The sequence below is a fragment of the Nyctereutes procyonoides genome, unplaced genomic scaffold (genome assembly GCF_905146905.1).
Source record: "Nyctereutes procyonoides isolate TBG_1078 unplaced genomic scaffold, NYPRO_anot_genome, whole genome shotgun sequence".
NCBI classification, from domain to species: Eukaryota; Metazoa; Chordata; class Mammalia; order Carnivora; family Canidae; genus Nyctereutes; species Nyctereutes procyonoides.
In genome coordinates, this window is record NW_026575051.1 from 1,469,035 (window position 1) to 1,481,547 (window position 12,513).

The 12,513-nt window shown below is 52.8% G+C and overlaps 2 protein-coding genes across 4 annotated transcripts; one reads left to right on the forward strand and one right to left on the reverse strand.

The window, feature by feature from the left end:
- Nucleotides 1-127: 127 nt before the first annotated feature.
- Nucleotides 128-6,250, forward strand: CFB (complement factor B). Its single transcript, XM_055330739.1, has 18 exons — nt 128-334; nt 425-658; nt 1,069-1,254; nt 1,407-1,580; nt 1,821-1,922; nt 2,023-2,159; nt 2,427-2,565; nt 2,889-3,020; nt 3,327-3,428; nt 3,518-3,655; nt 4,170-4,267; nt 4,404-4,521; nt 4,724-4,874; nt 4,970-5,046; nt 5,255-5,367; nt 5,471-5,603; nt 5,684-5,733; nt 6,041-6,250. Exons 1-18 carry the CDS (start codon nt 271-273, stop codon nt 6,194-6,196), a joined length of 2,304 nt encoding a protein of 767 aa, XP_055186714.1. The 5' UTR covers nt 128-270; the 3' UTR covers nt 6,197-6,250.
- A 1-nt stretch (nt 6,251) lies between these two features.
- On the reverse strand, nt 6,252-12,367 carry NELFE (negative elongation factor complex member E). Of its 3 annotated transcripts, none has more exons than XM_055330740.1 (11): nt 12,273-12,367; nt 11,759-11,841; nt 10,312-10,381; nt 10,064-10,209; nt 9,310-9,384; nt 9,151-9,188; nt 8,649-8,968; nt 8,386-8,530; nt 8,174-8,228; nt 7,832-7,934; nt 6,252-6,565 (listed from the first exon to the last, which is right to left on the reverse strand). In XM_055330740.1, exons 2-11 carry the CDS (start codon nt 11,831-11,833, stop codon nt 6,468-6,470), a joined length of 1,125 nt encoding a protein of 374 aa, XP_055186715.1. In that variant the 5' UTR covers nt 11,834-11,841; nt 12,273-12,367; the 3' UTR covers nt 6,252-6,467. The 3 variants fall into 3 exon arrangements, with proteins under 3 accessions (XP_055186715.1, XP_055186717.1, XP_055186716.1); XM_055330742.1 differs by lacking the exon at nt 12,273-12,367 and adding an exon at nt 11,962-12,265; XM_055330741.1 differs by lacking the exon at nt 12,273-12,367 and adding an exon at nt 11,935-12,265.
- Between the last annotated feature and the right edge of the window lie 146 nt (nt 12,368-12,513).

Here is a 12,513-nt window from a genome sequence, read left to right on the forward strand (position 1 = left end):
ATTTCCTTGACTGGCAGCTCTGCGGGGTGGGGGTGGAGGGCTCCCTCTTGGACATTCCGGAAAGTGGTGTGGGTCAGGTGGGCGGGGTGAGCCGCCAGTGCCAGAACAGATTGCATAAAGGGCCGGAGGTGGTGGGGGGGCAGGGGAAGAGACAGCAACCAGACTCAGGTCTGAAGTTTCGGCTTGGACGCTGAGCGAAGCAGACAGGCAGCACCAGCCGGCATAGACCACCCTGTCCCCACCCCCAGTCTCTCTCCTGCTCCCATCGCCATGGGGAGCACTCTCATGCCTCAACTCTGCCTTATATCCTTGGTGCTGGGTCTCTTGTCTGGAGGTAAGAGAGGGTCACCACTCCCCCTTCCCGCTGCCCCCAGCTTCCTTCCTTGGCCTTGTGAGGCTGGGCTTCAACAGCCTTTCTCTTCAGGTGGGAGTGCCACGCCATTGTCTGAGGCCAGGCCCCAAGGCCCCTGCCCTCTGGAGGGAGTACAGATCAAAGGTGGCTCCTTCAGACTGCTCAAGGAGGGCCAGGCGCTGGAGTACCTGTGTCCTTCTGGCTTCTACCCATACCCTGTGCAGGCTCGCACCTGCAGATCCACGGGGTCCTGGAGCACCCTGCAGACCCAAGACAAAATGGTTGTCAAGAAGGCAGAATGCAGAGGTTGGAGGGCAGTGAGGGTGGGCACGGGGTGATGCAGGGATGGAGCAGGTGGTGGCCGAGGCCCAGGCTAGGACGCTGTGAGAGTTGGGTGGAGACCAAGCAGGTTGAGGGGTGAGGATGCTGAGCAAGTGCAGCAGCTGTCGAGGACTGAAGGGAGGAGGGTGGAAGAAGGGAGCGAATCTTCATTGAGCATTTATCCTGTGCCAGGCAGCCCCGGCAGTGAAAGGAACACTGAGAAAGGGGGAGCGTGGAGAAGCAGGACTCATCATGGGTCAAGGGTAGACGTGGTTTCTGAGGGACCAGAAAGGCCCTATGTCTTTGTGATAGGGTCCCTGAGGCCCGGAGGGAGACTCTCAAGAGCAGCCCTAACTTCTCAGTAACTTCTGCTTGTCCTCCCCCCTCCCCCAAAGCAATTCGGTGCCCAAGACCACAGGAGTTTGAGAATGGGGACTACTGGCCCCGGGCGTCCTACTACAATGTGAGTGATGAGATCTCTTTCCGCTGCTATGATGGTTTTACTCTCCGGGGCTCCGCTAACCGCACCTGCCAGGCCACCGGTCGCTGGGACGGACAGACGGCCATCTGTGATGATGGAGGTGAGCAGCATCCCCTCCCCCGTCGACAGGATCCTCTCCCTCCTGAGGGGCCGTGTTCCAGCCTGAGGAACGGGCGTCACAACTCCTGTGCTCTCCTGTGCCATCCGGGCTTCAGGCTTTGGCTCTCACCTCCGCATCTCGTGCTTCTGTAGCGGGCTACTGCCCCAACCCGGGCATCCCCATTGGCACAAGGAAGGTGGGCATCAACTACCGCCTTGAAGACAGAGTCACCTACTACTGCAACCGGGGCCTCACCCTGCGTGGCTCCCAGCAGCGGACATGCCAGGAAGGCGGCTCTTGGAGTGGAACCGAGCCTTCCTGCCAAGGTGATGCTCGCCACATGCCCTCAGGTTCAGATCCCGCTCGTTCATCCTCCTGTCCCTACCCCCGAGCCCTGTCTTCTCCCTGTAGTGCACCCCAGCTCCTCCCCTCGCTTCACCTGCCCCTAGAACGTCCTCACAGCGGAGCCCTTCCTGCCCCGAAACCCACCTACTGTCCCGTCCCTGTCCATGTGTCTCTGGCCCTCCCCCTACCCTGACACGTGACCTGCTTTCTGCCCTCCCCAGACTCCTTTATGTATGACACCCCTGAAGAGGTAGCCGAAGCCTTCCTGTCGTCCCTGACTGAGACCATAGAGGGCGTGGATGCTGAGGATGGCCACATCCCAGGTTTGAGTGCAGACCACGGAGGGAGGCAGGGAACTGGGGGAGGACGAAGAGGCAGGAGGACCCTGCGTGCCAGAGCCTGAGTTTTTCTGGTGGCACCCAGGGGAGCAGCAAAAGAGGAAGATTGTCCTGGACCCGTCGGGCTCCATGAACATCTACCTGGTGCTGGACGGATCAGACAGCATCGGGGCTGGCAACTTCACGAGAGCCAAGAACTGTCTCCGGGACTTCATTGAGAAGGTGGGGCCCCTGCCAGAACTAGTTCCCTGGTGTCCCCAGCCCCTCTGGGCTGCAGAACCTCAGAAAACCTCTGGTCCTATACTGTCCTTCCTCCTTTTTACTTGAAGTAGTTTCTTGACCTTTCACCCATCACCCAGGCAAACCTCAGGGTGACCCATGAGCCTTTGGGTTTCTGAGGAAAACCTTCCCTGTCCCAGAGAAGCTGCTGACCTCTCCCAACCCTAGTCTTCTTTCAACGCCATGACCCTTTGCTCCCCTAACCCACAGGTGGCAAGTTATGGGGTGAAGCCAAAATATGGTCTAGTGACATATGCTACAAACCCCAAAGTCTGGGTCCGAGTGAGGGACAAAAACAGCAGCGATGCCGACTGGGTCACAAAGATACTCAACCAAGTCAACTATGAAGGTCAGAGGTCAGGGAAGGGACTGGTGGAGGAGGGGTCACTTTGGAATCAGAGAAGTCAAAAGACTCAGGGTGGTTGTGGGGAGACCATGTGAGAAATCAGGGAAGACCACTTTGCAGTCTGGGGCTAGACGGCGGACTTGTTGGTGAATATGGGTCACGGGGGACCTATCGGGGGCTGAGGAGGTCACTTTTGTGGCCAAAGGAAAGCCAGTGGGGTGGCAACTCAAGAACCTGAGAGATGTGGGATTTCAGTTGTTGGCGGGCCTCTCAAGGTCATGGATGACTTAGCCAACCAGGTAAGGTGACCTCTTCCCTTTCCCCAGATCACATGTTGAAGTCCGGGACCAATACCAAGAAGGCCCTGGAGGCAGTATACAGCATGATGAACTGGCCAGGGGAGACCCCCCCAGCAGACTGGAACCGCACCCGCCATGTTATCATCCTTATGACTGATGGTCAGAAGGAACTCTTCTCCTGCCCGATTCCCCAGCCTTTCATATGAGTGGGGGACTGTTCGGTCCACGTGCAACACCAGACTGTCACATGGTTGGGGCTCTGAGTACTGCTCAGGGCCCCAAGCATGCTGATCTCTCCTGTGACCCTTTACAGAGGAAAGGAGGAATCCTTAAGCTTCTGTTGGGATCTGTCACTTCCATCCCCTCAATCTGCTTCCCCAGCCATGTGTCATGACTTCTGGCCAATCTTCCTCGACCCCCTTCTTTACTTGCTCCCCACCTTCACAGGCCCTGTTTCTTCTACAGGCTTGTACAACATGGGCGGGGACCCGGTCTCTGTCATTCACAATATCCGGAACTTCCTGGACATTGGGAGGGATCACAAAAACCCACGGGAGGATTATCTGGGTGAGTTTTATTGCCCAGGAGCCAGTCCCTTACTTTCTCAGCTCTTGCTCCCGGGGCCTGGGCACTCACTCTCCCCATTTCTCCCACAGATGTCTATGTGTTTGGGGTTGGGCCTCTGGTGAACCAAGAGAACATCAATGCTTTGGCTTCCAAGAAGGATAAGGAACAGCACGTATTCAAAGTCAAGGACATGGAAAACCTGGAAGACGTTTTCATCCAAATGCTTGGTAGGAAAAGATCAGGATGTTATAAAGAGGTCAGGTACCTCCCCAGGTCCCCCAAGGTCACTCATACTTCCTCTCCTCCTGAAGTCCTGTCAGTATGGAAGGACTTTCTCACTGCTCCTTATGTCATATTCTGGTTTCCTGGCACTATCTGCTTCCCGATCTTAGAATCACCAAGCTCTGAACGACATCAGAGAGAGCTTTCTTAAATTCCTCATTTTACACACGTGGCAAGTGAGGCTGAGAACAACCTGGGGACAGCAAGCTAGCAAGTTTGGCCTGCCAATCACCACGTCTCCCATCTCTTACTTTCAAGATCTTTTCACTATTGCCACAGTTCCTTGTCCTCAGTGAAAGGAAACAAACACCCCTGTCTTTCCTTTCCTTACAGGCTTCTGCTCCTCACAAACATGTAGATGTCCCTCCCCTTTTAAAAGGCTGCTGCCATGTGGAAATGAAGCACCCTACCTTTCAGCATGTAGTCAGAAATTTTAAAGTCATTTTCCTTTCTTGTTAGATGAAACCCGGACTCTGGGGCTCTGTGGAATGGTTTGGGAGCACAAGAAAGGCACTGATTACCACAAGCAGCCATGGCATGCCAAAATCTCCATCACTGTAAGCAAGGCGTCCTGGTGCCAGGGACCTGTGGGAGGCAAAGTCAGGGTGGAATGGGGGCAGGGGAAGGGCAAAATGTTTATACTAGATTGTGGTTTGGTAAGCTGAGCCTTCCCCTCTGTCGTTCTGTTCCCAGCGCCCTTCAAAGGGACACGAAACCTGTATGGGGGCTGTGGTGTCTGAGTACTTTGTGTTGACAGCAGCACACTGTTTCACAGAGAATGATCAGAAACACTCAATCAAGGTCAGCGTGGGTAAGGAAGCAGCCGATCAATCCTGAGCTTCAGCTGTGCAGGAACCCATGCTCCCACCCGTCCTCACAGCAGCCCATTATCTTGCACACTGGGCCACTTGGGAGTGGGGAAGACTTGGGAGTTAGGCACAATGTGGGACCAGATGTAGGAGGCTGCCCATGGAGAAGTGGGACGTCCCAACATAGCCACTTTCCTACCTTAGGAGGGAAGAAGGAATTGGAGGTAAAGGAAGTCCTAGTTCACCCCAACTACAACATCAATGGGAAAAAAGAAAAAGACATTCTTGAATTTTATGACTATGACGTGGCCCTGATTGAGCTTGAGAAGAAGCTAGAGTATGATCAGACACTCAGGTGAGCCCTCTGGAGCCCTGAGAAGTCTGGGTGAGGTGGGGCCGCAGGCCTGGGGCAGAGCCAACTTCTCCCTGAATCTCATCTCTCCTTCATAGGCCCATTTGCCTCCCATGCACTCAGGCAACAAATCAAGCTTTGAGGCTTCCGCCGTCAACCACGTGCCAGCAGCAGAGTAAGATGTTCAGGGACAACAGCACAAGGGGATGCTACCAGGGGACAAGTGGGGTGTGACAGGGTGCTGCAAGAGCAGATTGTGGCCAGCCTGGTCCCTAGCTCACCGGAAAGGGTTGAGGGACATTTGCTGAGTGACAAAGCCAATGGGGAGGTGGCTGGGTGGGGTGGGAGAGGGCTAAAATGACCCAGTCTGTCCATTTGCCCAGTGGAAGAGCTGCTCCCTGCAAAGGACATCAAAGCTCTATTTGTGTCAGAGTTATCCAAAGACAGGAGGAAGGTGCTGGTTCGGAAGGAGGTCTACATCAAGAATGGGGACAAGGTAAGGAATGTGGGACTCTAAGCAGGTCCTCCAGGCCCCAGTTCTTCTAGAGCACACTCTATTCATCACCCTTTCCCCTCCACGCTTTATACCTCATCTATAGAAAGCCAGCTGTGAGAAAGACGCTCAGTATGCCTCCGGCTATGAGAAGATCAAAGACATCTCTGAAGTGGTCACTCCCAGGTTCCTTTGCACTGGAGGGGTGAATCCCTATGCTGACCCCAATACTTGCAAAGGTGAGAAAAGGCTCTTTGGTTGTGCTGCATGTTCCTGAAGCCCAAGAATTGCTCTCCCTACAGCTTTTCTTCTCCTGTAGGTGATTCTGGTGGTCCTCTGATTATTCACAAGAAGAGTCGCTTCATTCAAGTGAGTTTCCCCTCTCCTGTCTGTGGGGAGATGCCAAGTGGTCAGCATGGACGCTACAGCAGGAAAGCTCCATGCATGTGGCCTGAAAGGGGAAGGCGCAGAGCCTGCCTCCTTACAACTATTCCTTGAAATGGCTGGCTTAGGTCCATGTGTCTGGCCCGTGTGCTTGGGAGACCAGTACAGAGCTGGGTCCCCAGTCTAATTCTTCTAGGTCAACTCCAATGTAACTGGGAACAGCTGAGCTTCCTGAGATTAGGAAGGAAGGAATTCTACCAAATGATCCATGGCATCCCCTTGCCCTCTCCAGGTTGGCGTGATCAGCTGGGGTGTAGTGGATGTTTGCAAAGACCGGAGGCGGTGGCAGCAGGTACCTACTCATGCCCGAGACTTTCACGTCAACCTCTTCCAAGTGATGCCCTGGCTCAAGGAGAAACTCAAAAATGAGGATTTGGAATTTCTGTAAGGGGTTCCCTGCTGGGAAGGGGTATGAGATAAAATTAAAACAGCTGCGACAATACCTGTGTTCAAGATCCTTTTGGGAGAAAGAAGAGGGGAACGTGCACTGGCCATGTGTTACAACTGAGATAAAATCTAACAGCTGTTTTTAAAGGCTCAACCCCAATCCCAAGTGCTGAAAAACCAGAGGCTGAGGGAGATGTGTGAGCTTCCACCTCAGTGTTTTACTGAGACCAAGTGTTGGCGCAGATGAGGCACACGGAATACAGCTCCATTCCCTAGAAGCCATCCACAAGGTTTTCCTTGTAGACATCATCGCTGTAGACAATCTGGGTCCTCTTGTCCCGATGGCAACCCTTAGGGCTATTCTGGACAGCTGGGGAGGGAGGAAAGGATCGGTTAAGGTCTAAAGCATTGCATCTGAGCACTAGTGAGGCCAGAGGCTCAGAGTCCGACCAGCTCGAGAGCCTCTGGCTCTCGAAGCCCAATTTCAATGCTGCCCTCTAGCGGCCAGGATAGCCTGGCTCCCTTTAGTCCCATCAGGCGGGTGGCTGCCAACCCATCCCCGTGGCTAGGAGTGGAGGCTGTTATTGTGGCCTGCACAGATACCATAAGGGATATTTTGTTCTTAGAGCCACTCCAGATGTTATTGTTTACACAAATGAATGATGTTAACCCATTACATCAACCCATTACATTTTAAAGTATTAAAATTTAAAAAATCTCTGTAGGCCTTTGCTGACATGCTAGTCATTTCTTGTTCCTTTTGTATGGAGGGCCACTCTTACTCTCAACACCCCTTTCTGCTTACCCCTTTGCCAGGAAAACCCCATTTGCCAGGAAAACCAACAGGTATAGTGGGCTATTCAGACTAAACTAAGAAATGCTACTAGACCCAACGGGAGAACCATTCTGGGTACAGCTCTGACCCAAAGCATTCTTCCGCCAGCCTCAAGCTATTCTTTCCCCTTCTTTTTCCTCCCTACACTGACATGTCCCTCTCTTTACCCCATCGCCAAGGATTCCATCCCTGTCATTCTGGGGCTACAGTGACTTACCCCAAACCAGCTTCCATTCTCTTGGATCTCTGTACCCTGACACTGCTGATCACTCCCCTGCTTCCAAAGTTTGTGTCCTTTGGCTTTAATGGCTGACCCTTGAATATTCCCCAAGCCCAGGCCTGGGTAACTGCCTGCCTGCCCCGCCCCCCCCAAATTCAGTCTTCCCTGAGGATACTACCAATTTGCAACCACTCTGTAACACAGAGGACTCCAACCCATGTTTTCATTCCTCACTTCGCACCCAAGTTCCAGATCTCTAATTTCAAATGTTCATAAGACCAACTACACTCCATCTCCTAATAAACAAAGCCATGTGAGATGCCCATTTTCTTCACCAACCTCCCTCACTTCTATTTTCTTCTGCATTCCAGTTACTGCTTTGGGAGTTATTCTCAATCTTTTTCTCTCCGTTTTCTCCCACTTCTAACTGACAGAAGGCCTGATAATTCTCATTCCCATTCCCACAGCCTCCACACAGATTCAGGCCTCTATCAACTCCTCAGAATCCTGGGACGAGCAGGGAACAGGCAGGAAGGGTGAGCTGTGGGGCACAGGATGGAGGAGGAAGAATCCATTCTTACCAAGAGAGCCCCAGACAGACTTGCCAGTGGCAGCGTCCAGCATGGGCTGCTTGCGGGCAATGCTGACTTTGAGCTGTACAGACTCCACCTGGGTCCCATTGAGCTGGGGCAGAAGAGGGGAGGAGGCAAAGAATGGGGAGAAACATTGCAGACAAAGCAAAGGAGGAATTCCAACAGTTGCCACCCTAGCAACAGACTGAGGACCTGAGAATACATTTCTTGTGTGAACAGGAAGAGACTCTTTGTCAAGAGGAAATGATTTCCTCCTGGCTCCCAGTATTTTAAAGAGAAAATATGAGGATGGCAGGAGGGATGGGGAGAACAGATCTGGGAAGTCCCAACCTCAGCAACGGCCTGATCTGCTGACTCCATCTTTTCATAGGTGACGAAGGCACAGCTGGGATGAAAAGAAAACAGGGTCAGTATAGAGGGCCTATGGGCTCTTGTGAACCCAACCAAACCCAGTGCTCACAGGCCGTTGGAGATAGGCTGGTGTTCTCCCTCAAACCTAGGTCCTCCCAGGACTTATTATCTTACCCCACTGTCATCCTTACTTTCTGGGTGGGTCCATGGAGAGGTCAATGATGTTTCCAAAGGGAGAGAAGGCCCCACGAAGGAGGGTGGGCGTCATGTCCTCTCCATACACATAGAGAGTATTCCCCTTCCGAGGGGCCCTGCGTTCAGGGAACGAATCCGACCCTACGGGACCAGGAGTCATAGTCATAAGACGCAATCCATCTCAGCCTCTACTTTAAGAGGCCACTTTCCTAGGACCTGCCTAAACATTTTCATTTTCCCACTAGCCCAGATCACTCACTGCGGAAAGGGCCCTCTCGTTCTCGATCGCGGTCCCTGTCCCGATCGCGGTCCCTGTCCCGATCGCGGTCCCTGTCCCGATCGCGGTCCCTGTCCCGATCACGGTCTCGATCCCGTTCTCGATCACGGTCTCTGTCCCGGTTCCGCTCACGACTGTGGTCCCGGCTGCGGCTTCGTGGGGGGGAGGTCGAGGAGCGGGCACCACCACGTTCTTCATAGCCCCAGTCAAAGCTTCGAGGGGGACCATCACCAGCCCCTGGGCCCTCTGCCTCCTCCCCATCTGGCCCCAGTTCCCGAAGCCGATCACTGGAAGACACAAAACTGGAGAAAGGCAGACAGTGAGGATCAAGGGGGCCTTTACCTCAACTTTCTAGACCCTGGGAAGACTTAACCTACTGCAGCCCCAGTTTCTTCCACTCCAGCCCAAACCTCCCATGGATACAGGCAATCAACCCTTCCCCACTCCCCCAATTGGGACCCAGTCCTCTCTCTAGTTCTCTAACCTCTCATACAGAGATTTCCTTTGGGGGCGTCTGGACGACTGCAAAAGAAACCAGGGACAGTTAAGATGAGTCCTAGTTGCTGGCATATGGCCCCAAATATGTGCCTTCTTGCTTTTCTCATTCCCTGGGCCCCCAGGGACAGAGAACTGGGAGCCATACCTCCTGCAGATCATCATCGGCAGATATGCTTCTTTGGAACGGCTGGAAAGTGGGAACTGGCCCCTTCTCAGGGTCCTGGGAAGGTCACAGAGATCTACTTTAATGTGAGAGCAGGAGGCGGCCTAACCACGGGGCAGAAGGAGTTCCTCTTCCCTCACCCTCTTCTTGGTTTCCTCTGGCCTCTCGTTTCTCCTTTAATTCCCTTATGCATTTCTTATTTGATTATGTTATTTTTTTTAAAGATTTTATTTATTTATTCATGAGAGACACAGAAAGAGAGAGAGGCAGACACAGACAGAGGGAGAAGCAGGCTCCATGGAGGGAGCCTGATGTGGGACTCGATCCCAGGTCTCCAGGATCAGGCCCTGGGCTGAAGGTGGTGCTAAACCGCTGAGGGCACCCCGGCTGCCCTGATTATGTATTTTTTTAAATGATCTAACATAAAGAATATTTAGCTTGTTGAACGCTTCTCAAATCCGCTGACCTCTTCAATCTATTCAGCTTGTCAAAACAACAAAATCTAGAAGCTTGAATATGTGGTAGATCAGACCCAGAAAACACGTAAAATGGAGAACTGAGAAGTCATTCAGTGTCTTCACTCTATAGATGAGAAATCTGAAGCTCAGACCTATACGACAACTTGCCCGTGATTGAATAAAAGCTACTTTCCCCCTATGTTCTACCTCCCTTCTGACTTGGAAGGATGCCCTTTGAAGTCAAGGGTCCCCTGAACAATCTTTTTGCTCATGCTCACCTTTAACTTCCCCTCTAGGGTTCGAGAACGCTTGAAGCCTGAGTTCTTGGTCTCAGCCTTGATGGCACTGATGGCTCCTGACTTCACTAGCTGCTTTGCCTGCTCTGTTGCCGTGGCTGTGTCCACCACAGGCTGTTCCGACAGTGCTGGAGTAGTAAGGGAAGGAGGCATTATTTTGGCCAGGCTGTGAGAAAGCTCAGTCCCACTGTGCCCACTTCCAGTCTATCCCTGTCTCCCCGGTCACTCACAGCGTTTCACACCGCCTTGGCTGGCTGTGCTGCTACTACTTTGCTTCTTCAGAGCCAGCAATGCCTTTTTCTGGGAACAAGTGAGAAGAGAGGGATTGGTGAGGGCCAGTCCCCGGCCAGGTCTTCCCCCAGGGTCCCTGGGCACCTCACTCCAGGGGATGCCTTTCTCAGAAAACAATGCAAATAGTGTTCCTGGACTGGTACACTGAGGCAGCCCTGCCTCACACACGGTCCACTGGATCATCTATAATACCAGTAATACTTAATCTAGCCAAACCACAGTATTCAAAGGCTTTCCAGAGTCTCAGGTTTTTGAGGACAAGGAATTCAACCATGGGCCAGAGCCCCAAGATATAAGCTGCAATTAAGTATAAGCCTATTTGCCTTTCTTGGGGGCTTCATCCATCCATCCCCTGTACCGTTTGGCAAGGACAGACTATGACTTTGTAACAAAGGTATGCAAAAATACGAGACACAGTTCCTTCCCTCAAGAAGCTTACAGTCTGTGAAACAAGATGATTAGAAGTAACTATCAAGAATGATTGTAAGAGGTGCAGACTGCTTGCTGCCGTGACCAAGCAATATTATCTCATGCCAAATGGGTATTAAACTGGTCCCTGGATAGAATCTACACAAAACAGATTGAAAGAAAGGGCATTTTAGACAAAGTAACAGGATGGCAATGATACGGAAATAAGGTGGCTTTGGGAATGCATGTCTTGGGACTAGTGAATAGTTCTATTTGACTAGAAAGGGATGCCAAGGTAAAGGCTTTGTTCTATAGACAATGGGAAACCACTTAACGGGTTTTGAGAAAAAGAGTTTTGTGTTTTCAGTGGTTCATTTTAATAAGAGTGAAGGAAGCCTGTCCAAAAAAAATTGAGAAACTTCTCGAGAAAACATTACAACTGTCTACATGAACATCAACAAAAACTTGATCTATGAAATACACAGAAAAAAGCAAACAGAAGAAGTTGCTTCAAAGGAAGAATCAAGACTTGGCAAATGTTTAGCTATGCAAAGTAGAGAAGTCAGAGATGAGATTTTGATTCCAAACACCTGGAAGAATTGGCTGTGGTCACCCCTTTTTGGAAGGTCAAGAAAAGGAACTAGATTAGAATAGATAGGAAGGTGACAGCTGCAACCCTGGGTATCTGAGGGCGATCGGTAACAGCCTGGAGAGAACTGAAAAAACAAAGTAGGAGGTTACATCCTTGGTGGTGCGAAATGCCACGAAAAAGGAAGACTGCTCCACAGCAGGATGCACAGAAGAGAAGGTGCACACCAAGGCTTGGGAGAAGCCCAGCTCTATGGGGCCACGCTAAGAGGAGATACATCTCCAGGTAGGAGCTAGAAGAACCCCCCCATCCCCTCACACTCACCCCAGGTGTTCTCAACAGTGTAGAGCCTGTGAAAGGTTGGGCCACGCCCCCCCACACTCCCTCACCTTTTTCTTGAGTTTGTTGAATTTCTTCTGCAGAGCCTCCTCCTCCTCGCTCAGTCCGGGGGGTATCACCAACATGGTGGCTCCTGGTTCAGGGGCAGGGCCCAAGACATCTTTCTCCACTGTCACCGCCCAGGGTTCACACGGGATCCCCCTGCCCCGCGCCCCTCCAGGCCTACCTACTCCTGTCTTTTGCCTCTCCCTACCCCTTGCTTAAACGAGGCTGCCGTCCAAACCCCCGCTCGTGCGGACCAACCAGCACTCCGTCTCCTCTCCGGCAACCACGGCCACCAGCGCTCTGAGGAACCAGGTGGCCCAGGCAGGAGGAAGCACCCCTTCCGTCGCCAAGACGATGGCACCAGACACCCCCTACCCCTGCTGGGGGTACGGCAACCGCACGGTCCAAACGGCACAGGAGGCAGTGGAAGCCGCGCAGCGCTCTCACAGCAACGGAGAGCGGGAGAAGACAGAAGAGCTCGGAAAAAAGGGGCGAAGCGTGAGAAGAAGAAGACCTTACCTGAGGGGGCGGTAACCGGGGTCCCACGGTCTCGGGCGGCGCCCGCGCTGGCAGCGGAGAGCGGGCTCACGGCGATGACGTACGAGGGGCGGGGAACGCGGTAACCAAGGCGGCCCGAGGCTACACACTTCCGCCCGGCAGTCGCCCGGCTCCAGTGAGCTTCTCCTCGGCGCTCAACCCCGCTCCCGGCAGAGGTGTGTGACGGAAGTCGCTCCACTTCCGCCCGTTCCGGGGCGGGGCT

Coding starts and splice junctions, on each gene's coding strand:
- NELFE (XM_055330740.1), bottom strand. CDS start 11,833: ATGTTGGTGATACCCCCCGGACTGAGCGAGGAGGAGGAGGCTCTGCAG. Junction 9,189..9,309: donor CCGATGATGATCTGCAGGAG/GTATGGCTCCCA, acceptor TTTCTTTTGCAG/TCGTCCAGACGCCCCCAAAG. Junction 8,531..8,648: donor ACGAGAGGGCCCTTTCCGCA/GTGAGTGATCTG, acceptor CTGGTCCCGTAG/GGTCGGATTCGTTCCCTGAA.
- CFB (XM_055330739.1), top strand. CDS start 271: ATGGGGAGCACTCTCATGCCTCAACTCTGCCTTATATCCTTGGTGCTG. Junction 5,047..5,254: donor AACCACGTGCCAGCAGCAGA/GTAAGATGTTCA, acceptor CCATTTGCCCAG/TGGAAGAGCTGCTCCCTGCA. Junction 5,734..6,040: donor AGAAGAGTCGCTTCATTCAA/GTGAGTTTCCCC, acceptor TGCCCTCTCCAG/GTTGGCGTGATCAGCTGGGG.